This window comes from Nelusetta ayraudi, unplaced genomic scaffold (genome assembly GCF_046127955.1).
Source record: "Nelusetta ayraudi isolate G7.1 ecotype Tasmania unplaced genomic scaffold, CSIRO-AGI_Nayr_v1 ptg000076l, whole genome shotgun sequence".
NCBI lineage: Eukaryota > Metazoa > Chordata > Actinopteri > Tetraodontiformes > Monacanthidae > Nelusetta > Nelusetta ayraudi.
The window spans coordinates 2,007,608-2,033,686 of NW_027466126.1; the positions used below are offsets into that span (position 1 = coordinate 2,007,608).

Below are 26,079 nucleotides of genomic sequence, written 5' to 3' on the forward strand. Positions count from 1 at the left end.
CGGAGGGCGATGCTTCCCGAGGCTGCCGGGACCTAATAGACCTCGGCCTAATATCAGCTAATGTCAGGGAGGCTTATGGCTGACGGCTCGCTGTTTTCACTGGGGGGAGGGAGTGAGGCGGGGGACGCATGGAGAGGTGGATTGGTTGATCAGAGCGGAGTAGAGGGAAGCCAACAAATGGATGGGAGGAGCGGCGCTGAGCGAAAAGAGAGCGAGGCATCAGAGGACCGACCATGGAAATCACGGCTTCTCTGGTGACGGCCGCCGCCGCCGCTTCACTTCTCATCTTCTGACACATCAATGATGATGGAGCTCCGCAATTAGAGCCCGTCATTCACGTTTCCCAAATCCGTGATGAACTTCTCTCACCCGCAGTCTTTTAAAGAGGCAGCTGGAGACGGAAGGAAACCAAGCAGGGCCCAGTTTCCAGGTTTCTATTTTTGTTAGATTTGAATTTCTGAAAAACCAAACAAACAAGCAAAAAAAAAAGGCGAAAAGGTTGCAAGTCCAGCTCAAACTCTCTCTCTCGCTCTCTCTCCCTCTATCTCTCTCCCTCCCTCTCTCTCTCTTGCTCTCTCTCCCTCTCTCTCTCTCTCTCTCCCTCCCTTCTCTCTCTCTCTCTCTCTCTCTCCCTCTCTCTATCTCTCTCTCTGTCTCTCTCTCCTCTCTCTCTCCCTCTCTCCCTCTCTCTCTCTCTCTCTACCTCCGAAACACAGCAAAAGCAGAGAATTTGCCGTCTGCGCCGCTGAACTCCTTGTTCTCGCTCGGTCTCGCCCGACTAAAGGCCTAATTCATCATTGAAATGAAACCATATTTTCTCCCCATCGATTTCCTCCTTTTGCTTAGAGACGATGCAATTACCTGCAGAGCTTCGCGGCTCTCCTCTCAATTTATCAGCGCACGTTTTCTCCCCCTGCACAAATCACCGCAGTCACTCCCTCAAACCTTTCAGAGACTTTTTGTTTTTCCCACCTCCCTCCACCACCACCACATGAATGACGCGCAGGGAGGAGCAGACAATGGCGAGGACGGCTGGTGATTTGGCCTGTTTTAATTAGCCCAGCCAGTGACGCTGACGCCCGGCACTCGGGGCGGCTGCGCTGATAAAACCCACTTGCAGGCACAGCAGCGGCCGACCAATCAATAGCGGGGGGTCGAATGGGAATGGTGGTGGTGGTGGTGGGAAGGGCAGGCTCAGGCTGCCGTGTGGTTGCGTCACAGGGGAGCAGCCAGCCAGTGATGCCACTCGCTGCAAATGACTCTCAGCCTCAGTGAGCCGCCGGGGCTGAACGATGAACCGGGGTTAAACCCCGAATCAGAGGCTGGATGTTCTTCCTGTTGACTAATGAAGTGCCGCGGCAGCCGTGCACTGCTGCATCTGGCCGCACGCGTAGTTTTCATGTTCCTTTTTTTTTTCTTTTCTTTTTTGGTTTTTTAATTCCTTCTTTAACTCTTCCCCTCCCTCATCCGTCACTCCTCCGGAACGTCGGCGTTCATAAATTATTCATAAACTTTTTTTTTATTTTCTTTATTATTAGTAAGATATTCACCTTTTCCAGGTCCATTCAGCCCATAAGATGTATTTACCCATGTTCACCTCTGCGAGGCCAAACAACAAGGCAGTTAATTACCACTCGTGTGATGTGGCTTCCACTGCCTGCTGCCTTTCAAGATAGCAGCAGAACACACACGTACACACACATTTACACACACATCAGCCTCCATTAGTCAGATCGCGTTGACAAACAGATAACATAATGTCCTTTAATTGCACCTTCGTGCCAGTTCATCCAATCGGCAATTACACGCCAGGATGATGGAGGAAGAGATAGAAGAAGAAAAAACCCAGCGTCCTGATTCGCCCCTGCCGCTCAGTATGGAGGGTTGGAAAAAAAAAAAGAAAATCAAAATCAAACATCTGAGACTTTTCAGAGTTTGACAGAGAATCTTTTATCCGTCCAGATAATAAAAATATTGGCGGCAGTGAAGGCAGTTGTCGAGGTGCTGTAAACAGAGATTCCAGTCTCCATCTACTGGAGCTGCTTCTGCATCTTATTTTGTTTGTTTTAAGCCTGAAATGAGAATCTGGCGCTGTCTTCCAGTCGCCAACCTCGTCAGTTCACAGCCAGCTAGTCTGGCTCGGGTAGGGGAAATAATAATAGAAATAATAATATTAATAATAATGACCTTCCAAGCATCAAACAAGAGCAGGAAAGATTTTCTGTAACTTCCGACTTTGCCGAATCGTTGTGCCGGGAAAGTGGGCGAGTAGGCGGCGGGGTGTGTGGGGGAGGGGACGAGCGAGAGAGGGTGACCGGGGGGGGTTTAGTTAAGTGGATCGACCTGAATGGAAGGTTTTCAGTAAATTTGGAGAGTGGCTTTCCAAAAAAAAAAAAAGAAAAAAGCAGGGATCCAATCAGCTGAAGGGCTGGCTGGCCTGCCGCGGAACCCTCATTGTGCATTACAGAGGCTGGTCCCTGCGGTGGATGGAGCTCCGAGGGCGGCCGGGTCCGTTACACAAATATTCACGAGGCCGGCCAGCGGAGATATCAGAGCGCAAACGAGTCAGTTTTCCACCGCTGCTGAATTTTAATCCAGTTCCCCTGCAGACTCCGGAGATTGAACTCAAGTGTTTTCTTCCGTGAAAAACGTCTGTCTGTCCGTCCGTCCGTCCAACCGTCCATCATCTAACCCCACTGAGGGTTGCGGTCAGTGCTGGAGCCAATCCCAGCTGGTTTAGGGTGCGGGCGAGGTCACACTCTGGACGGGTTGCCAGTTTGTCACATGGCCACAAGGACATTCTAAGTGTTGCCAGTTGGCCCAGTGTGCAGGTATTTGGACTGCGGCAGCAGAACTTGCAAACGCCCCTCCCCCCGGTGTCAGGATCGGGGAATCGAACTCACAACCTTCCTGAAGTCTGTCCTATTTTTCCCTGGACAGACGTCAGAGCTGTAGATTTTTTTATTTGGTGCATGCTGACCTTTGATCCAGCAGGGGAGGGAGGTGCATTAGTGGCAGTAGCAGAGATGAATGCAGCACGAAGAGTAAACTGGCTAATGGCTTTCGGTGAGTGATGAAATAATAATTATAGCTGCAGACATCCTGCAGGCCCCCTCTTTTGTCCCATTTTCATCACACGCTCTTTGATGCGTGTTTTAAAATTTTTACCTCGAGGAACAGTTGATGGGATTTGGAAATTTTCATTTTTGAAAAAATTGTCTCTTTTTGTAACCACACAGATAGTAGAGATAATGGAAGAGAGCGAAATTGGTGTCGCAAAATAAGGTTTGATTGCGGAGAAAGAAAAAAACAAAAAAAACATAGAGCCGCTGCTACTGATTGTGGTGCAGGAAGTGCTTTCACTCTCTCTTCTGAGAGGAAACACGGCCGTGAAAAGCGCAGCGGCAGGTTTTTTTGTGGGTCTGTGTGTTTGTGTGTGTGTCTGCGTGTGGTCTTCTCAGAATTTGTTTCCAAGAAAAGCTTCCGTCTCGGCTCTCGACCCCGCGGCCGTTTTCCTCTGACAGCAGCAGAGAGACGCGGCGTTTGGCTCGGACTCGCCAGCTGAAGTGGTTTTGTCCGCCGTCGGCTTGCTTCACTTTGTCCGGTCTTGCGACTCGCCTACAGCGCCACCTCTTGACTGCAGTGCAACCTTAAAAAAAAAATAAAAAGACAGGACAGGACAGAACGACTGAAGGGTATTTTTAAACCAGTTGCCTCCTTCAGTGGTTCATATTTAACGGTAACTAATGATTGATAGCGCAATGTGAATTGGATCTGCTGGGCTGCGTTGTTTGTGTGGAAACCCGGAGCTGATTGGCCGACAGCCTCCCCGCCCCCAAAAAACATATTTCCTCCCCAGGTTGTGAAATCCGTCCGGGTCTCCTCCCCCTGAGCGGGATCATCCATCAGCTTATATGTGGAGGCCGTTATGAAGAAATATCACATCCACAACTCAGGCGGTGAACTCATTCGCCGCTTTTATGGCATTACGAATTATCCCCCTTTTTTTGTTTTTGTGGGTTTTTTTCTGTTTGTTTGTGTTTGTAATATTTGCCGACACTTCCCTTTAATAACCTCCCCATCCATCACCGCCGTGCGGCGCCGCGGGTGATGGAGGCTGTTCCGTCTCCGTCGGGAGAGCCGTGCCGGCGACCGAGTGCAACCGGGGTTCTAATAAAGGAAATCGCAGCCACTCAGCGAGTCTGATGAAACCGTCTGTCGTAAATCCTGCTGCACCACCCGGCCCGGCCCGGCCCGGCCCGGCCGCCACCGTCTCACCGCTCACGTAATCTGAAATGTTTCTGCCGTTTCACGAGTCTCGTCATTTCTCTCCACTTCCAAACAATGACGTTTACATTCACGGCCGGCTGAACACTGGATCCTCGACTGAGGCCGTTAGCGGGAAACTGATGTGATGTCGTCCGTCGCGGGAACAAGACCGTTTCCTTTTGTCTCCTGCCGCCTCTTTGTGTCTCTCGACGGCTCGGTAATTATCCCGGTAAGGAATAAATCCCGGAGGAGAATGGCGGCCGGTGGGACGGCGAACAGCGGGCGGCGTGGCCCGGCGTGTCAAACCTCCTTTTGTGTTTTCGCATTTGCAGACAATAGAGTCCGACACAAATGGATTCCTGATGCAGGAAGGCGCCGATGAGAGGCGACCACATGAGTCCTGACTGGAGGTATAGCCATCAAACAAAAACAGTTCCGTACTGACAGGCAAACAATGATGTTCCAAATTGGAACAAATTCTGTTCGGTTTTAGTTTGTTCTTCGAAGTTACTCCACATGTTGTGTTGTTAGCCCTCTATTTACAACCTCCAACGACGCTTGGTTAGCTCGGCTACATGTGTAGCCCCCGCTATCCTGGGGCAGACTAACAGAAGCGTGATAGCCAATTTGCAGCAAAAAGACACAACGACAGCCTGGGATTTGAACCGTCCACCTTATGGTCATTGGACTACCCACCCTACCTCCTGTGCTACAGTTGCCCAGGCCAGGACTGGCTGGTGGCGGGCTTGGGTGAGATTCCTGCGTCCCTTGTGACATCACAAAGGGCAGGTTTTCACAATTGTGCCTTTTACAAAAAAAAAGCCTATCCAGGTGAGGAGGTCACAGACGGACATTTTTTTCTCATATCTGGTGCACCAGGCTAGAGACGCATTTTCATTGAAAAAAGAAATGATGAACATAATTTGTGAGCTTTTAAAGAAGATCCTGGATGTTTGGTGATTATGAGGTGAACGTACCCTCCTCACACCTCCCTAAACCACCACGAGGATTTAGTGACTCGCTCCTCCTGCGCCCCACATGAGTCCACCTCAAATTACATTTTCATCCTGTTTTCATTTGCTCCTAAATCCCTTTGACACGTCCAGGTTTTTTTTGTCTTGTTATGGTTTTGTTTTTTCATCTGCAGCTGACGGGCGAAGGCCGGTCCATAAAACACACGCGCACAACACATCCGCCACAAACACCATTCTTAATGTTATGCAGCGTAATTACCTCTAATTACCGTCAGATCCGTCCGAGGCCTCAGTGACTGGGCGGCGATATTAATCTTATTCATTTATGCGTTCCCACAGTCTGCCGCTACACTTTTTCCTCTGCCAACGTTCTGGCAGCTGCAGCTGTGTTTCCTCGCAGCCTCTATTATGCGTTTTAACATCTCGCCGTGGCCCGCTCGCTGTTGGCGAGTCCGGCGGTGCCTCCTAGCGTTTTTACCTTAATAGCTGCCGTGAGGGCGGAACCTCATCTTCTTCCCCGCGAGCGAGGTCACTGCATCGGAAATCTGCCGCCGTAACGTTACTGACAGTGAATAAGTTAAAGGCGCACTTGAGTGCGGGCCGCCAGGGGAGCCGAAGTCAGATCGTACAGCGTTGGCTGATGAACACAATCTGAGAAAAAAAAAACGGCATGGGTCCTCTCACAGAACCCAGGATCAACAATGGAATCTGAAGAGTTTTTGCTTGCCTATGTACAGTAATGGACTTCAGTGGAGCAGCCTCGCGCAATCAATCGTCCAAGCAACTCGGCGTCTATCCAGAAAACTGTGTCTTTGTTTTACAGCCTCCTGCTGAACAACAAAAGAAAATAAAGGCTAGCTTTTAGCCAACTGATGCTACGTTGGACCAGCACATTTGGAAGGAAAACAAAAAACAAAAAAAAAACTAACAAGTGATGGTCTCAGAGAGAGAAACTTCCATTAGTGCCCTTTCTGACATGGCACAGACTTCATTTCCATTTTGAAAAAGTAGAGCAAGCAAAACGTAAAGGACAGGCTTTTCTGAGTCTGCGGGGAGTTTGCCGAAAGGCTGTCAGGTGAGATGAGTTTGGTTCAGAAGTTCAGAAAAGAGGCAGAGGCGTTGACATTCTTTGTAATCTTTCATCCTCGGTACAAAAGTCCCTCAGAGAGAAAGAATCGTTTTCTTTTCTTTTTTTTCATTCCTCTCACTTTCTGCTGGCACACATGACCTTGCTGGTGCTGCCGCTGTAGCCGCTCGTAGCCGGTTTTTGTGATTTAGCTGCCCGCTCGCCGTTATTGAAAATTTTCTTTTCTCCTCCACCTCCTCTTCAGTGATTTCTCTGCTTGCGCTGGCACCACTAGCAGTTATTAGTCCGTGCCGGATGACATTGTAGCGACGTGGGTTTGGCAGCCGAAAAACATCTTTTTTGTGATGTTGTCGTTGCTTTATTAACGTGAAAAGGAAAAATAAAAGCATCAAATCTTTTTTGCTTTTCCTCTGCCAACGTCTGCCTTTGATATGTTTTTTTTTTTTTTTTTTTTGTACCAAGGCTGAAGACATTATCTCCCAATTCCATCCACCTCATGGTCTATGTGCAGCCGTGCTGATAGCCTTGATAAAAAAAAAATAAAAAAAAACACAGTAGTTACGCTAACAGCGTCCTCCTATCTGGAGATCATGATTCAGGCCTGCAGGCTTCTGTCGGGCTGCCGTCCCCTCCCATCTCTGCGGCGCTCTGCCCCGTCCTGACTCTTCGGACCGGCCTCAGCTACGACATCATCCCCTCCTCCTACTCCTCCTCTTCCTCCCCCCTCTCCTCTTCCCCCCCGGCGCCCCGGCGGAGAAAGTAATCTCTCTCCACCTGAGTCACGACTGCAATCTCCTCCCAGCCTGACACGTCCCCACTGCCGTCTCCCTGCAGCGGCCGGCTCACCTCTGAACTCCGGCTCTGCGGCCAACCTCCACTCATATATCCTACACTTGTGTGTGTGTGTGTGTGTGTGTGTGTGTGTGTGTGTGTGTGTGTGTGTGTGTGTGTGTGCGTGTGTGTGTGTGTGTGCGTGTGTGTGCCCATGTGTGTGTGTGTGTGTGTGTGTGTGTGTGTGTGTGTGTGTGTGTGTGTGTGTGTGTGTGTGTGCGTGTGTGTGCCCATGTGTGTGTGTGTGTGTGTGTGTGTGTGTGTGTGTGTGTGTCGCTTCATGATCAAAAGTCCATCACATACGTTCAACTATTTTCTTCCATTGAACTTTGCATACTTGCTGCCGGATCAGCAGTCCATGCGGTGACTCGTTCGGCAACCCGGACTTCCTGTCACGCCGTTATTTATACCGTTTGGTGTTTGTGTCATGTCAAAAATGATCTTATTTGCATTTGAGGCCGACAGAACAAAAACAAGAGGAGCCTGCAGGCCCAGACGCAGAAACACAGAGAAACACCAGCATCTCTTCAGTAATCCTGATATACCAGCTGTTTTTTATTTATTTATATTACCCCCCCCCCCACACACACACACACACACACACACACACACACACACACACACACACACACACACCCTCAAGCCTCCCCACTTCCACTTCTCTCCACGCAGAGAAAGATCACCCTCTAGTGGTGGAGACTGCGCCTGCGCCTTTAACGGCAACATGCTCCGAGTTATTTATTCATCATTACAGACAGTGAAGATGTGAAGCCTCTTTGATTCCGCCCGCTCTCGCAGGATCGTTTCTTCCTCTGCGCGCTGTCGGCTGTCAGATCGTCTCTGGCCAAGCCGGCAGATTTTGATCTTCTGAGGTCTTCAGAGCTGCAGTTATTCCGCAATTTGTTAAACGGGCCTTTAATCTCCTCCTCATCTTAACCGTCAGGAAACCGCGGCGTGCGAACGGACCGAAACACGGCCCGTGTCTTTTTTTTGACGGTCAAGTGGGGAGCGGCGACGCTGTTCTCTGACCGACGGGTTTCCACTTCCAACACCTGCGTCAAAACCCGAGGCTCGCGGGATCAGTCTGGGCCGTCTGTCGAATCTGCGAGAGCTTCAAAGCCGAAAAGCTTTCATGCAGTGCCGCAGCTTCACGTTGAGCCCCCACAATGCAAACGTGGATTTTGTAACCTGTGAGGTTGGGTTTCCTTTTGGACCAATGTGCGCTTAGACACAGTTTTGCATCGGTGCTAACGCAGAAACAGCTGACTGGCAAACTGAGTAGATAAGGTTTGTTTTTTTTCTCTTTACAGTATGTGCGAGTGATTGCGTTCGCACAGTCCGACATTGACAGCCGGCCCTTTGAGGGCCACCAAGATGCCATTGTGGCCCTGAGTGCAGAAAAAAAATATCTAAGAATCGAGTTTGAGGTTGTTTGAGGTTTAGAAGTTGGCATCAAAAGACACAAATCCAACTAAATAAGTGGCGAATCTTCCTGCCGTGATGAAAGTCGGCAGAGTGAATCATGTAAAGGCAGACGTTTGAAATAAGCACAAAAGAAAAAGAAAAATAGCTCTCAAGGTTGCCATGTCAATTCTGAAAACATTTTCTCTACAGCAACAACCGTATCCGGCGACGAAGCCGCAGCAACCGGCAGAAATCTGAAGAATCTCTGATTTAGGTTCAGCTGCTCCACCTCTGGCCGCAGACGACGTTAATTAACAGAATGAGTCCTGAAATCAGCCCCCAGACTGACAGCAGCTGCGAAATCCACTCTGCTGCCTCACCTTCCTCTCGTCGGGCCGAGGGTTCAACCACGCAGCCGACAGAGGCTCCAGCGATCAGAGTAGTTCAGCCCTTTGTAAGCTGGTGTGTCCGATCCTCGTTCTCCTGCCGAGAATTAGTGGAGTCGGTGCTAAATGCTGGCGTCGGTCCACAGAGGCTGCTTCCAAAAGGGTGTTAGAAGGAAGGAAACAGAAACTCTTCTCGGGATTCGGTTTGCTTGTTTATTTGTTTTTCCTTCTCATGTACTGATGAGTTGGCCTTTCTGGAGTTCTCAACCCAAATCTTAACTGTGACACATATTGAGCTCCACTGACTCACTGCCAAATAGTTTGGTGATTAACTCCGTAGTGACGACGAATCAGAGTGAGCAAGTTTTTTTTTTTTCTTGTTTTTTTTTCTACAAATCGTTTCTGGATTGATAAAACTTCACCTGAAACTACCGCCTCCTCTGGCTGAGTGAAACGTGGTTGTTTGTGTTGGGATGCGGAAATGTGCCTGACGGGCGCGCAAAGCCTTGCCGGGGAACGAGGTCGCCGATTACCTCAGACGGCGTTGAGACAAGCGCCTCTCAATACCAGTTACACCGTCGCAAACTCGGATAAACGCGCCGGGCTCCAGCATATGCGGCGACACCTGTTCCCTCACAAGTGCGCTTGGCAAATCCGCGGCGTTTTATGGAGCTGGATAGAGGCGCCCTCGAGCACCACGCATACACACACGCACGCACACACACACACACACACACACACACACACACACACACACACACATGCATTGCACGAAAAAACACTTTGTCTAAATTGACTCGTGTAGCTCTCGTCGCCACAGCGGCGGCATTTTGAGAGACAGTAACAAGCGTCGCTACGATGATCCAGAGGAAATACAGCGCTAGTATCACCAATACCCTTTTTTTTTTTTTATTGATCATTAGGCAAATAAACATGTTTTTTTTTTCATTAACTAACTGCAATACAAAACAATTTAATATATAAAATAATAAATATAAAATTATTCCCCTTACTACACTCAATTGAAGAAAAAAGAAAAGAACTAACAATGTAACGTAATATAAACTTAACAATGTCAACAACGCAACAAAGACTACCCTCAATTACAAGCTGATATTTGTGAAAAATAAGGTCAGGTTGTAGGTCCATCGCAACCAGATAGAGAGCTCTTAACTTAACTTAACTTAACTTAACCTAACTTAACCTAACTCAACTCAACTCTTTACTTAGACAGACTTAGAGGAAAACTGTGAGGAAGTAATTTGGGAGCGATTTGCTGGATGTCTAGTATCAATACCGATACCAATACTCACCTCGGTTTCAATACAATACATATATAGATCAATACGCCAAGCCCTATCAGAGGCCACGGATGTGGACGGCCAGCGAGGAAGTGTTGTTGTACGCACGAGTTTCTGCATTCATGACGCCGGACATCATTTGTCGAGTTGCCGGTTTTTGGAAGATTTTTGGGACGGGAGGCGTCGCCGTGAACTCGGGAGACTCGGCTGGCCTCGGAAAGCAGGTTTGGCCGGGAGGAAGTCGACCAGCCGCTGCCTTCTAACGAACACACCTGGGTCCTGAATGAAACATAAGCGACTGCACAAGTGTTGTGCGGCCAGTACAGGAGCAGCAGCACCACCACCACCTGCTCTTGTGCGCGGCTCATTGTAAGTCTTGAAGCGCCGCTGCGGGAATTTAACGCACAATTAGCCGCGACAGGTTTCGGGTTTGGATCATCGACAGCGTGTCGTTTTGGGTGAACGTGTCGATAGGAGCGAACGAATTGAGGCACTTTTTTAGCGCGGGGTGCAGTCGCCGTGGCTGGATTCCAGTCGGTGGGTTGGTCATTAGCAGCTCTGGCTGCTACACGTCAGACCTGCGAGCGAGGTCTGCAGCGGAGAGCAAAAAAAGAAAAAGAAAAGATTAAACATTAATACGTTATGTCGCTGTAATGAGGCCTTTTTTTGCCGCCGATAGGGATCACAGGGAGAATGATTTGGCTTGTCGTTACAATGTAATAGAATATTACATTGTGAAAGCAGTATTCTGGCAAAATGAACACAATAGAGTCTCTCCACTTCTCTTCGCCTGCTGAATGGAAATTGGGTTTAAGGCTGCATCCCCGCCGCAGAGGCGGTCGACTCCAAATTAGCCTTCATTGCTAACCAATTAGCATTGAAGTGACGTCTCTTATTGGAGACGTTGCCGTCTCAGTAAGCGCACATACATACTGCAAACGGCGAGCTTTCACGGCAGGAGGTGACAATTTGGGACTCACATCGTGCTCTGATTAGTCCCACAGCAGGCACATTGGGGGAAAAAACAACACGTTCAGGTTTGGTGAAGAACAGACAGACTTTTTTTCTGAACGGCGTCTTCATTCCATTTAGTTTTCAGCAAGAAATATCGGCGGGGCGGCGTGCATGTTAATTGTGTCGCAGCCCCGCTGCTCATTAAGTCGAACACCCGTAAGCTTCTTAAGCCGAGTCAGCCTTGTCAGTTTAGTGAATGTAAATTTCTTTCCGCTCCGCCGTGAGATAAGCTAGGCGCGGACGGCTAACGTGCTAGCGCTGCGTTCTGTGCAATTTTTCTGCTTAAGTGGCACACACTGACGCCGTGCGTACCCTGATTTGTTTTTTGTTTTGTTTTTTTTTGCCAGGTTCATTTTCTTTATTTGAGATGAGCAGGGAGAGGATGGAGAGGTTTAAAAAAAAAATAATAATAATAAATAAATATAAAAATGTGTGGATGCGGGTAGCGCCCCGTGGCGCCTGTTATCAGCCTGTAAACAGAGCAGACGCGCCGTTTTGTTTTGGCTCATCTCCACCGAGAACCGCCCGCACGTGAGTGAGTGAGTGGATGTTATCGTCAGAGTCTCGTGTCAAGGACGGTCCGGCGTGTGGCGCTCTCTGAAATCCATAAAGCTACGTATCGCCTCGGCCCCGGGCTTCTTCGGCTGCGAAGCCGGCTGATTTAATTTAGCAATCAATATGTTTTCTGTGAGCATGAGCCACGGTAATCTTTTTACAGCACCTTCTCCACCCCTCCTCCCCCGCTCATCCTCCACCCTTGAGTCAATCCTTCCTTCCCAAGGAAAAAAAAAACAAAAAAACTGAGGCTGTGATTGGGTCCAACAGGGCCTCTGTGGTCATGAAGGAAGCGAGAAAGGAGAGAAACAGGATGAAAAATTGATAGCGGGAAGATTGAGGCGGCCCTACACACTCTGTGGCAGAGGGGCTCCGCCGCTCTGAGACTCACTCCCCATAAAAGTGGATTATGGGAATTGCCGCTGCCTGCTTGCCGTGCTCTGGGAATGCGGCACGACACACTACTACTCCTTCTCCTTCTCCTTCTTCTTCCTCCGCTTCTGCCACTATACAGTTCCAGAGAAATGGAGCTGGACGTGCACCATCTGTATCCACGATTTATCTTCCAGGCCTGTTTGTCGGTTCTGGAGTCCCGTGGAGGTGCAAACAAGACAAACTCTCAACTCATTTTTGTGTATATCCTGTGGATCTTCTTCTACACTTGCTCGCTACGACCCAGTCTTCTTCTTCTTCTCCTTCTCTCATTATCTCCTGCGTGATCCCTAGCAGGGAGAGGAGAGAGAGAGACGTGACGGGGGGTCTCCTTCCTGGTCACATGACCTGAGCGATCAGAGCAACGGACGGAGGCTGCGGCCGCCTTGATGTTTTTTTTTAAATTTTGATATTTTCCAAAGGTGGAATATTTCCTTGATGGCTTTATATCACACTCCCCACCCCCCTAAACTGCCAACCCCCTGTTGAGGCGCCTGGTGTTTGAAGGCTGAAGACTGAATGTTGGCTGCTGAAGGCTTTTGAGCTGCTTGTCGGAATTGAAGTCGTATCCGGTCGTCTTTGCTGGTTCTCTGCTGGTTAATGTCATTTATTTTAATGTATTTTAAGTATTAATTAGGATTCCCTCTGCAATTTTTAGAAAGCATGCTGTTATTTGACTACTTAAATTATTTAAAGTTTAAAAAAGATGCTAATTAGTCAACTTTTATTTGTTTAATGGACAAACCTACAAAAATATGATACTGTGCAAATACTTTGTCATGCCTCAAGTCCAACTTTGTATCTGCAGCCTGCTGAAGCTGCTGGAGGCTCCAGATTTGCCTTTTTCCTTTGCTTTTTTTTTTGTTTCTGCTGGAACTTTTTTTCCCACGTGCAACAGTCCCACGGCAGCCGCGTTCTCAGGCGTCGGCCCTTCTCACTCTGTCCCTCTTCCTCTCCGCAGGGACAACAACTTCATCAAAGACTTCCCGCAGCTGGCCGACGGTCTCATGGTCATCCCCCTGCCTGTGGAGGAGCAGTGTCGCGGCGTGTTGTCCGAACCTTTTCCCAACCTGCAGCTCCTCACAGGTATCGCATGTCGGTCCTCCTGGTTTTAAGGCTCCTCCCACCCGTTAACTGGCTCACTAAGATCTGTAGAGAAAATGCTTGAAGTCTGTAGAAGTGTCAGCATTTTTTTTTCCAACATATTTCTCTTTGGTTAGATCATATTTGATTTTTTTAGAACAAAGGCTGCCGTTGCTGGTGCTGCACTGTGGGGGGAACCAACTCCATTTCCAAAAATGGCACCATAAGCCCGGCCTATTATGCACGTCCACACACAGCCACTGGACCTTGCAAACTCTCACACTTAACCCGCCGTTTCATCCTTTTATCCCTCCCTCCACTGTTCCACACACTCACTTAGACATTTGGCTCCAAACTCCCACCTCTGCTCCCATAATCCCTCCATTAGCTAAATTGGCATTCAGTCCACGCTGACCTCTTGAGAATTTTACTTGGGCTCGGCTTACACCAGTATTAATGGGGCGTGCGCACGCGCACACACACACACACACACACACACACACACACACACACATGCATGAAATTCTGTTTTTTTTTTTGTTTTTTTTCTGACGGGATGACCGTCTCAGGTGAGAGGGAAAAAACGTTTTCTGGGGATCGAGGCGTCAAGGTTCCTGTGGGCAGCCCCCCCCCCCCCCCCAACCCCACTGTTTCACTTTATTGGTTTGAGTTCTGAAACGGTGTGAAAGTTTGGTAATTGAATTGTAAAGAACGGCAAGACCCTCCCCCCTCCCTTCACCAATTTCAGCAATCCAATTTGAGTTCCAGTTGCACTCTATGACTGCCATTGATCCTGTAGCAGCTGGGAGATGGGCTGCCATGATAAATGGTGGCAAAGAAAAGAACAAAAAAAAAAAAAAAAAAGCCAAGAGTTTGTTTGTATTGTTGGTAAGTTTGGAATGCACCTGCATTCCAAAATACAGAATATGCAGAGAACTCATTCATCTGCACTGGTTTATTTTCAGATTAGCATTCAAGCACAAGTTGTGTGAGGCAACGCGACACAGCCCTGAGTGGCGATGCTAGTTGTCCACAGTAACAACACTTTTGGCACAAAAAAGGTTGGCGGAGGGTAGAGAAAAAGTTTTTGGCTTTTGTTTGTTTCTGGCTCATTAAAATGGTTTCAGCTCAAGTGACCACCAGGGTCAAGGTTCATTGTCAGCAGTAACGAGCCGAGTTGCTCTCTATAAAACAGTGTTGCTGTTTTTTTTTTTTGTGTGTGTGTGTCCGCATGGTTAACTCACTAACTGGGATCTACATTAACCACTAAACAAGTAAAGTTAATAGGTCATCAGCAATGTATCAAATGTATGTTTTTGTGCAGCTCCGTCCTGCGCCGTTGGAACTCAAAACCGATTTTTTTTTTTCTTGGCTTTCTTTTTTCTTCCATGTTTTTTTAGGAGACGCTCAATTCAGCGAAGCTGTCGGGTATCCCATGGTGCAGCAGTGGAGAGTGCGCAGCAACCTGTACAAAGTCAAACTCAGCTCCATCACTTTATCCACAGGTTTCTGTCTGAATTGCTATTATTTTTTTCCTTTGCCATCACAATGTTCATAGAATAGAATAGAATAGAATAGAAAAGACACATTAAGTGCATCATTTAAATGCAGAGAAAATGTGAAATTTAGAAAAAAAAGATGCAGAGATACAGTATGTGAATGAGGCGTCGGCGCCATGTTGTGCCCACTTCCTGCTAACATCTCCGGCACACAATTCCGACTTTCTTTCTCCAACATGAATCTCAATGCGCGGCTAACCTCGATAGCCCGATAGCACAAGGTCACGCCTCCCCCCCTCCCCTCCCCCCGTCTCTCTCGACCCCGCCAGGCTTTTCCAAGGTGCTGAAGACGCTGTCGGCGGCGAGCACTCGCGACGAGCTGCTGGCGTTCCTCCAGCAGTACGGCAGCCACTACGTGTCGGAGGCGCTGTACGGCTCCGAGCTCAGCTGCAGCATCTACTTCCCCAGCAAGAAGGCCCAGCAGCAGCTCTGGCTGCAGTACCAGAAAGGTGAGTGCAGGAAGTGGCACCAAAGCAAAAGCCAGGATGCGAAACGTTCAGAGGCTGCTGTTAAATTTGAGTGAACACGGCCTCCTTTTTTTTATTTATTTATTTTTTTTTTTTACACCCCTCCTCAATTTGCCTCCTGGTTAAAATAAGAAGCATGAATGGAATTAAACAGCAGCGTGAGTCTACAGGACCCCCGCAGCTCTGTTCCACTTACTAGGCGTTTCCAAATCCTGTTTATTTGCTCTTCCTGGCCCCGGAATTGCAGACTGACACCTGCGGTTTGTAATGAATATTATTTTGCACTCAGTCGTAAGGAAAAAAAAAAAAAATCATATTTGTGGAAATATAGCAGAGGTTCTGTTTTTTTTTTTTTTTCTTTTACAGCCGTTATAATACCTACAAGCTTCATTTATTGCAAAATGCTGAAGCAACAAAACCAACTTTATGGCTCAATCTAAAGGATAAACGTACTGAGCGATACTTTGATTTTAACGGTTGATTTTCTTTTTCTGTTTTTTCAATTTATGTACCAATACATTTTATAGGGTGATATACGCTTCACGAGTCGTACCTACTACTCCGGTACAGCACGCAGTTTTAGGCTCTGGCTGTTTTACAGCTCACATATAAAAACCGTTATCGACTGGAAAACACAAGCAAATGAGATGTTTTATCACATCCTGCGTTGTTGACTTTTCAAATTTGCTGCTTTTTCACGATCTTAAATGTGCCTTTATTTTATTTGATCTTGTCTTGATATATTGGGGCATTACAAAGCCGGATGGGAGCTCCTTTATGGGTTTTAAATGACTGCATTATTGCTCACTAAATATATTTAAAACAAAATAAATAAATAAAAAGTTTTAAATGGACCTTCGGCAAACTACGCCAATAAAGATGATTTGCTTCACAAACATTAAAAGGAAAAGATAACGGAGGGAAGAAGTGAGACAAGCAGGAATGTTTCTTGACAGTTTATTGCACTCAGATACTCAACGGTACAAACATGAAGTGGACTAGTGCAGAGATGTCTGACGTGTTCCAAACACGGTCGAATCCACCACCGGTGAACGACATATAGGACACGTGACCAGCAGGGGGAGTTTGGCGACTCAACCCTGCGGCCGTGTGGCGGTCGGGAGGACACAAGGACACTTGTTTCTCTTTTTGTGTATTTTTTCTTGGTTAATTGCTTACGATGAAACAACTCCACCTACTGCAGGAATGTTATTAGTGACCGGTGGAGAGAGAGGGGAGGGGGTCTGTTCACTGGGGTGAGTGTGAGTTGGGAGGGAGGGGGGACTAAGGTTTCGATGGCGAGAAGGCTTGACGACACCGCTCGACACTGAAGGTAACACCGCGTCTCTCCCTCCCCCTCTCCCGCTCCTCATTTGGGCTGGAAGTCATTCTGCTCGCCGCTTTCACCGCTGGGTCCCGGGGCTCCTGCTTTTTATCTGCTCCGAGGGCTGGCGAGCAATTCCCTCACAGGCGCTGCAGCGCGACGGTTATACGAGAGCAGGGCTTGCTCGAGTTCCCCGGCCTCCGTCTCATTACATGCGTGGTGTATTTCCTGTTGGAGCTTCGCTGACAGGAAGCAGGTTTAGCTTTTCTGATTGAGCTTGTTTTTTAAAACAAAACTTAGGAGTCAGTTGTTGACAAAACACAAAATGATGTTATGCCACAATTTTACTTTCTATTACAGTTGAGAAATGCTTTGGCCAGCATTTAAAAGCTGATTATCATCAAAGCATCTGGTTTTTGGATATTTAATTTCCCCTAACATATCCAACAGACTCGGTAATTCCGGCCGTTCAGGCCTCCGCAGTTTTACAGCTTATTTAATAATTAACAGGAACGTAACCCTAATGCCTGTTCTAATGATGGCAAACATAACATAATACGACCGGCGCCGTTTGATGGCTGCACTCCTGAGTGGGATACAGCGGGGCGGTGCAGGATGCGGCTCTTTGTTCGCGCAAAAGGTGTTTGTTTGACAATAACAAGCAACAAAGGGAGAACACGGCTGCGCCGCAGCGATAGCGCTGAGCTGCCGGTATTAACAAAACTGCCCGTTGTGCAGCCTGAAAAATTCATCACCAGCCCCGGCTGCTATTCACCGTGACTGACAGCTGATCCCGCTGTGATCAGCCGCCGCCACCAGGAACGAGCATCACTTTAACTCAGGGAGGAAAATCATGTTTGGTTCCTTTTTGAGACGTTTCCTTTCTTTTTTTTTTGTTTTGTTTTGTTTTGCATTACATGTAGCGTTTGCAGCGAGAGAGGTTGAGGGGGGAACGCGAGCGGGTGATTAAGGAGAAGTGGGATGCAGTGGAGGGCTGTGATAGGCTCATCAAAAACAAAACATGTAAACACAGGTAGGACTGCAATAGACTTCAGCAGACGGTTCACCGCCGCTTCAGTATATATATATATATTTTTTTTTTTGTTAGTGCTACAATTGTTGTTGAACATTAAAGAGCACACACAAACACACACTTTTTTTTTTTACGACACGGTTTCTCTGATATGCATCTTTGTTTGTTGCTGTTCAGTGGGAATCCGGGGTGAAGTCGGAGTGACGGGTGACGCTTAAGGCTGAAACTGAGTCAATATGAAATGCGCTGGCGTTAGCCAAACCTACTGGAAGATATATACGGCCCGAGTACAGGCAGGCTATTGTTTTTCTATTTACGAATTGTATAGACATAAGACGTAAAATGCAACTATGCATCTGTCAGTGGGTTTCAATGATTAGTTTGATAACCCCTGACGTTTAGGCCACTACATGTTCATAATATAGGTGTATTTTACCTGAAAGTGCCTTCGTAATAAAACAAAACAAAAACAATACCCAAGTTGAAATCATGAAATGATGCAAAGAAGCAGGCAAGGTTGACCGACGCCCACAGGCTGTCTAGCAACAGGCTGTTTGGCTGGTCAGGTTAGCATGTCGACCAGTTGCAGAGGGTTTTTGGAAACTTGAGGGTGGCGCCGCCGACAAGGAACAGCAGTCCCCAGTATGTCAGGCCAGGTTTGGTATCTGTGTATGTGTGAGAGAGTTTCCAATTTGTTCTATTCACAGCAGCGGTGTTCTGAACAGCCCTGCTCGGCGTGTGATGAAACAACAGCACAGCAGCAGCAAAACAAATAAAGGGAAAAAAGTCCAACAGATGAAAAAGTTGTGTTTGAGGATAAGTTGTAAACATTTGAAGGTGTGGGTGTCCGCTTTGAGCTCATGCTTCCTGGCTGCTGTCAGGTGGGGCTGACAGTGACGGTGACATGCAGGTAACTGAAGGATGCAGGAGATGGAGTCTTAAAGTCGCAGCCAAAAAATGTTGATAATGGAACCTGGCGTGAACGCTCGGTGTCTAGACAGTGTTGTGCAGAAGGAGACGTACAGGCCAGGCGCTGTACCGAGACGCGTTAAGTGACAGTTGCTGGGAACAGAGACCCAAAGAAAAGGGAAAGTCAGCTTTAAACTGCCCCCTAGTGGCTAAGATGTGGCACCGTCTAGCGGGCGACATGGAGGACGATGAATAAAAGGAGACAGCCGGAGCAAACTCAGTTAGTGTGGAGTGGAGATCAGAGCTGAGAGGTTGAGCATGTCTCCTCTCTCCTCACTGTAGGCCTGTTCAAATTTTATTGATTCATGTCATTCAACACAATGCCAGTAAAAACCCGCAAATACCCCCCAAAAACGTTTTTTTTTTTTTTTTTTGCCATTTTGCGTTCCTGAATTTCCCTGAAAAACTCTTGTTTCGCCTTCAGCTTTCACACACGGCAAACCTCAGAACCGCCCACGTCGCTCTGTGCTACTCAAACACAACACTGGGAAACAGTGTTGATATAATAAAGTGCTACACAGGCCAAAAAAGCCTCAGTAAGCTTCACTTAACGTGTAAATACGGTTTCCAGCTCGTCTTCGGCGTGCATCCCACGCGGAGGTCGAGACTGGAAGAGCCGGAGCAGCGAGGAAAACTGTCTCCATTGTACCCGTGTGAGCTTTTGACCGTGATGGCTTGTTTTATTTTTATTTTTTATTCACAATTTACACCAGGTCTCTTTAGAGCGTCTTTCTTAGTGTTGTCACAAGTTACAGAAACGTGCGAATCAGTCTAGACAGCGGAGTGTTATGCTTATTGTTATCATTATTACTTGAAACGCTGGAGATAAACTTCATTAAATTGACCAGGAGTTCCATTTAAGAAACCGGTGAAAGCTGAAGGGAGAATTGCTTAGGATACAGCCGAGGTTATGCACCAGAACAGTGTGTACTTCTACCCATCTCACACCAACCGACGCGTACTTACTCCAAACCCTCTTTCACTGCCACGTGAGAAGGTCCAGGCCCCTCTAGGAGGTGGAGGAGTGCCTCCTCTGGGCGTACGTGTAGACTTTGACACAGTGGTCCCAACAGTCCAGGACGAGCAGCTGTCCTTTCTGTGTGGTGGCCACGCCCACGGGGCAGGCCAGCCCCTCCTGGATGAGAACTTTGAAGCCGCCGGCTTTGGGGAACTGGAGGATCTCTTTGCGGCCGCTGTCGGCCACCAGCAGGTCACCGTTGGCGTCCACGCACATGCCAGTGATGCAGCGGAAGTCCTCCGTCTCCGAGAAGAAGTGGCTGAGCTGCTTGCCCAGCTGGCCCTCCGAGTCCACCGAGCCGATGGAGAAGCCGCCCTCCAACTGCGGCTCGTTCTGCCGCTTTTCGAAGTTGAGCGCCAGGCCCTGGGTGAAGTAGACGGTGCCGGCCGCGTCGCACGTCACGAACTTGGGCCGCACGGCCGAGCACAGTCGGTTGTAGCTGACCACGCCCACGTCGCGGTCCACCACCAGGCACCAGAGCTTCCCGCCCTCCACGTCCGACACCACAAACTGGCCCGACGGCGTGGCGGCGATGCCCCAGGGCTTGACCAGCTGGCTCTTGTGGCAGGCCACGCAGTGTCCCTCCATGGTGTACACCTTGACCGAGTTGTCGTGGTTGTCAGTGAGCCCGATCAGGCCCCGGGTGCTGACGGCGATGCACAGGGGGCTAAGGTTCTGGGGCTCGGCGCCCAGGAAGCTCAGCACGAAGCTGTCGATGCTGCTGGCGTTGCGGCGGATCTCCCGTTGGAAGCCCTTGCGGTTGAAAATCTGCACGCGGCTGTTGCCGCGGTCGGCCACCAGGACCTCCCCTCCCGCCGTGGACACGCAGATGCTCACCGGCAGATTGAACATGCCGGGCAGAGAGCCCTTGCTGCCCATTTTTTTCACAAACTGGCAGACGGGGAGCCCGGCTCCGGCCTCCGCCGCCGACTCTCCGCCCGCATCCATCGACTTGGACTTAAAACTCCCCGGCGAGCAGCACGCCGCCGCTGCCACCGCCTCCTCCTCTACAGCTGCAACCATGTCCACGTCCCTGTAAAGGTCCCCTGAAACGCCTGGAGCTCCCGCTGTGTCCCCCTCAAATGAAACGTCTACCTCTTGCTCGTCTGTACTGAAAGTGAAACTATTTGTGGTCACGTGACCCACCTCCACGGGCTTGGTGTGCTCCGCTCTGACCAACTCTGGCTGTTGCAGTTTGAACACCGTGGGCAGGCTGCTCTTTACGTCCAAGTCCTCCTCCTCCTCGTCGACGGCCGCGCCGTCGTCCTTGAGCAGCGCGACGTCACTCTGCCTCACCAGCATTGTCAAGTAATCGCGGCGCGACAACACCTTCACCTCGGCAATGTTCAAAAGGTACGTCTGTTCCTCCAGCACGTGGCCGTTGAGCTTCTCCACCTCCACCATGGCGGCGGCGAACGTCCGCCGGGACCTTCTCAGCTCCTCCTGAAGGCGAAGCTCGGCTGACGTGTACTCCTGCTGCACGGCCTGGTACTTGGCCCTCAGAGACTTGCTGATGTTGTCAATGGTCGTCTTCTTCTTCTGAATGCGGCCCATGGCGTCGCGCAGGGCGCTCAACTTCCCGCCCAGCTCTTTGCGACGCTGCTCGGCGGCTGCCCGGATGGGCTCCACCGAGTGGCCCCGGCGCAGGTGCTCGTCCCCTTTGCAGAGCTCGCACAGCACCGTGGCGCAGTCGTGGCAGTACTGCCGCGGCAGGCGGTTCTGGCAAGACCTGCACATAAGGGCGGCGGCCACGGAGCTGCAGGAGGTGGTGCAGTCCAGGACCTTGAGCACGGTGAGGTTGTCGGCCAGCTGCGAGATGCTGCTCATGCGGGAGACTTTGCTGCAGAATGGACAGCGGACGCCGTTGATGGTGGTGGCCAGCAGCTTCTCCAGACAGTGGCGGCACACGGTGTGACCGCACTGCAGCAGCTTGGGTCTCAGTTGGGCCTGGTTGTAGGTCTCCAGGCAGATGGGGCATTCGAGGACCTCTCTCATTAAATCTGGGTCCAGTGCCGAATATGCGGCTGCCATTGTGACGCCTGTGACCTTGAAGAAAACAAAGCAAACAAATTTAAAAAAAAAAAAAAAAGCACCTCACATTTGTGTTCGGCTGCAGTGAGGCTGAATAAGTGTGTGTTGTGTTATCATTTTAATTGATGTCTCATGTCAAATCAGTCTTTCACTGGCCTGCACTCTTATCTAATTTGTCATGAAGCCTGGACCACAGCAAAACTCTTACTGTGTTCATTCCAGTTCCAAGTTCCAAAATATGACAACAACATCAGTGCAAACAGGCTAATTTGGAAGGCTGTGTTTAGCAAATTAACAAGCAGCTTGCTGATTTTCTCAAACTGAAGCAGGCCTGGCGTTCCCTTGTGTTCACGGCTGATAATGTAACGTGTCCCCGTGTAACACAATCAGACACGAACACGGCGTGGCCCGGCGGTTACTTGGTTACTGTAACGTGAAGGACTGACCAGTCGACAGATAAACACTGCGTGGCGAATATCGCAACGCTTACTTTAGAACGAGGAGAAGCAGTGCTAACGTTAGCCACAGCCACCAGTGCAGAGGAGCGCGCTAGGACAACACGGCATTGGTTGTAATTGTTTGGGTGGCAGCCTTGAAAAACTGAGAAATAGTAAATAGTTTGTGCGCTAAGTAGCGTTAGAGCATCGGTGAAACTAGGGGGAGGAAATACGATGAGGATTACTGTTAGGAAAAATGCAGTGAATGAACCTATGATCATAATAGCGACTTTGCACTCACGTACAGTTTTTTTTTTTTTTTTTTTTTTTTAAACTAAGCCATTTTAATTAATAGTGGTTTGCATGTGTGTTTCGTTTGCACTGTAGTCCACCGTAGGCCTGTCGGAAAACAACAAACTGTCCCCTGACACACAACGCGACAATATTATTCAGCATGGCAGCTTTATTTTTTTTCAAATGAACGTTCACTTTAAAGGCAATCGGCATGTCGCAAGATTGTTTCGCTTTCGACGGGGCTGCTTAGTAAAATTACCTTCTCGTTAGAGTTCGCAGTTGGAGGCGCTGAGGCAGCGATGGGCGTGCTGTGTTGTTGCCGCCTGCGAGGCTCGGCTGAGTGGGCATGGACGGGCTCGGGCTGTCACTGCAGTGCTGACGTCATCACGTAGGCGACACTCCGGCGCTACACGTCACACGTAGGAGCTACCGGAAGTTACGCTGTCTCACGCCTGCGTTCTGTTTGCTCTGAGCAACCCTGTTCGATTCTACTGGGGAATGTTGACTTTTACAGTGAGTCAAAAACTTGAAGATTTTTTTTTATTATTATTATTATTAAGAAAGAAAAATATAACATTTACACGTCACATGTGTCGTATTAGTTCGAAGGAAGGTTCTGATGTGTTGTCTCCTGCCCCGAGTTTTCTTCTCGCTGTCGAGCTGGTAAATGTGTTGTTGAAAAATTATCGTGAGTTGCCACTAGATGTCATCGTAGATCTTCCAGAAAAAAAAAAACCTCGCTGTTAGACGGGAGATTATTAGAACTGCGAAGCCACGAAACTAAATTGTAAGAAGCGATTTTGATTTGGTTTTGGTTTAACAACATTGTGGAATATTAATTTTTATTGCCCTTTCCCCCATTTTTGTTATTGCTTTTTACTAGTGTAACGTGACAATATCGAGCATATAATATGATTATCTTCTGGTATTGTTTATATATGCAATTTATAGGGGATGTGAACTTTCGTTCGTGATTCTTAATCAAGTTTTAGTAAAGACACAAGTACCTCGGTGGCAGTCAACAAGCACATTAATAAATCACCTGTGGTAGATATCCGACACCACGCCTTTGCTGTCGTTGCCTGGGCAACATTACTCTGGCCGGAGAGGCTGTGTCCCTGATGAGTAATTATACTGCGAGCGGTCTACAAAGACATTTTAATTAACAGCATCAGGACAAGATCAGTGGCTCGGAAATACTCTTCATTTATCTCCCGACTGTGTCTGATGACAGGCAAGTGTTGCGGAGTCGCGTTTGTTCATTCCACTGCCTTAAGTAGTATCATGGGTTAGAAAAACATGGCAGGGGTGCATGTGGTCCAGTTTAATTCTCCCTTGTAAAGTGTGTATGTGTGAGCGTGTGTCTGTCTGTGTGTCGCGGCCTCTTGGTCGGATGTCAGATTGAATGAACGGCACACAAACACAAATGAAGAGACACAGACAACATTCTTTGGTTAACCCAAGATGTAAATAATACACTGCTCTAGTTTACTCTCGGTATCAAAACAAGATTTAAAGGCAGTTAAAGAAGTCAGAGAGGTAAACAAGAGAAAGACAGAGGCGAAACCAAGATTGTGCGGGCAGAAAGGCCCCGTTTGCAATAATCCAAACTTTATTTAATAAAGGTACGATGACCACACAGCAGGACTACTAAGAATGTTCCCAAACACGCAAGCTTGTAGCAAATGATTGCATCCTGTTTTTATTCACCTTCTACACATTGCCCATTATTTTCTAATTGTAGATTCTGTCATTAACATTTGTAATCTAGGGTGAAATTGGTTAAATGGCGTGAGAACGAGTGGGACCGGCTTCCCACAGGCCGGCTGAGTTACAGGGATTTATTGACAGAGCTCTTTTTGACAGCTCTTTTCAGTGTCTGTCTTGTCTCAAGAAGTGCTTGTAATTGGGCTGGGGGGCCACCCTACCAGCCTGTTTAGATACTGCTGTATGAAGTTACCTCCCACCCCTTGCCAGTACCTTGCAGACATGCACGCAGAGTAAACTCCTTAAGACTTATAACGAGATGTATGCACAAGCTTGACTCACCCTCGCACACAAACAAACACACGCACGCCGAGGGTGAAGGTAACACCGAGGTCGGCAGGGTCATGTCTTGTACTTTGCGTCTTGCCGTGATTTCTAAGGCTGACATGATTGGATTTCAGGTTTAAAATCTTACATTTGTCAATCTCAAGGATCTCCAAAGCGCACACAAACAAGAGTTGTGGGAAAAAATACATATGTTTTTTTTTTTTTTACTTTTTTAGACAAAGTGGTGACTTTATAGGCACCAAGTCTTTGTGTTCCATCCTGGACCTCAGTGAAACAGTTTTGCACAGTGCATTACGAAAGCTAAAGTCCTTTGAACCTGCTGAAAAATAGCAAATTTAACCCACTGTTAGCAGCCTTGCCCCAAAAATGCTACATTTTAGCAGAAAGCTAAAACTGATGCTTTACAGGCAATGCTACGTTTTAAAGTTGACCAAAAAAACAACAACAACAGTGCAGTATTAGACAGGGGTTGTTGTCACAAACCTGAGTGAGGTATCAGTTCCCTTTGTGACATAACAAGTTGCTCCGATTTCCAAAAAAAACAGAATTAACCACTTTCTGAAAAGTAGAACATGCAAAAGGAGTCAACCCCAAACTTTTGCAATTACTGCATAGTTCAGCCGAGGCGAGAGCCGCAGACTCAAACGTTGAAATTTGCCTGATGTGTGACCTTTCAAAATACAGCTAAATATTTATGTCTAAACGACAGTCAACTGAAATAATTCTCCGCACTGATTGAAATATTTCTGCGGCCCATGTGTGACCCCGAGCCCCGCGGTTATTCTATTTGCTTCGCAGCCGTTAAACGCCTGACATGTGTCGGCGATGATTTAATTTTTCGGGGGAGGAGAAATAAAACAAGTCGGGGGGTTCAAAGTGAACACGCCCACCTCCGCGTCCTGGGCAAACGTATTTAACGTGGCCGCTGACACTTCCTGTGTCAGCGGGGCAACTGCACAAGTAGACACGTTTCCATTCATTCCCCGGCCTCCCTTACACAAACACATATGCTTCTTGACTCCGTGCACTGTATGTTATCTTTTTGCCGCCGAGGTTTGATGGATGTTTGAGTTCGGTGTCATTAAAACCATTAACAGGAAATAAGTCATTTGAAATATTGACCCTAATTGGTCCCAATTACCCCGCCTTGAATAATGTCAAGGGCATTTTCCTGCCGTCTTACTCACTTCCTCTGGGTTTCACTGACTCGTGTGTGTGTGTGTGTGTGTGTGTGTGTGTGTGTGTGTGTGTGTGTGTGTGTGTGTATATTTTTTTTCCTCCCCTCAGTCTGTATATATGAACGTGTTTATGTCATAGTGCGCCGCTTGGTTATTGACGTCGATCTATACGTCAACCTCGGAGTTTTGTGATTGCAGCCTAAACATTTGCGCACATGGTTTTTGCGAACCTTCTCGTGTTTGTGCTTCCAACTTGATTCAAGTGGCCGCAGAATTTTCTTTCTTTTTTTCTTTTTTTTCGCACCACATCGGGCCCAGTTTACGCAACCTTCTCGGTGGTAAATCGACACGACGAGGTTATGTGTCAAAAGAAAAGTG

At 48.2% G+C, this 26,079-nt stretch overlaps 2 protein-coding genes across 3 annotated transcripts in view; one reads left to right on the forward strand and one right to left on the reverse strand.

Annotated features, from left to right (window-relative positions):
- The window catches only part of astn2 (astrotactin 2), a 253,967-nt gene that overhangs the window by 183,941 nt on the left and 43,947 nt on the right, over nt 1-26,079 (forward strand). For both annotated transcript variants that reach the window (XM_076043609.1, XM_076043608.1), the window contains exons 14-16: nt 13,215-13,339; nt 14,737-14,841; nt 15,165-15,344. In XM_076043609.1, the coding sequence (XP_075899724.1) occupies nt 13,215-13,339; nt 14,737-14,841; nt 15,165-15,344 (410 nt within the window). The remainder of the gene's footprint in view (nt 1-13,214; nt 13,340-14,736; nt 14,842-15,164; nt 15,345-26,079) is intronic.
- On the reverse strand, nt 16,308-22,881 carry trim32 (tripartite motif containing 32). Its single transcript, XM_076043610.1, has 2 exons — nt 22,728-22,881; nt 16,308-21,752 (listed from the first exon to the last, which is right to left on the reverse strand). The coding sequence occupies exon 2, from the start codon at nt 21,735-21,737 to the stop codon at nt 19,698-19,700; it is 2,040 nt and encodes a 679-aa protein (XP_075899725.1). The 5' UTR covers nt 21,738-21,752; nt 22,728-22,881; the 3' UTR covers nt 16,308-19,697.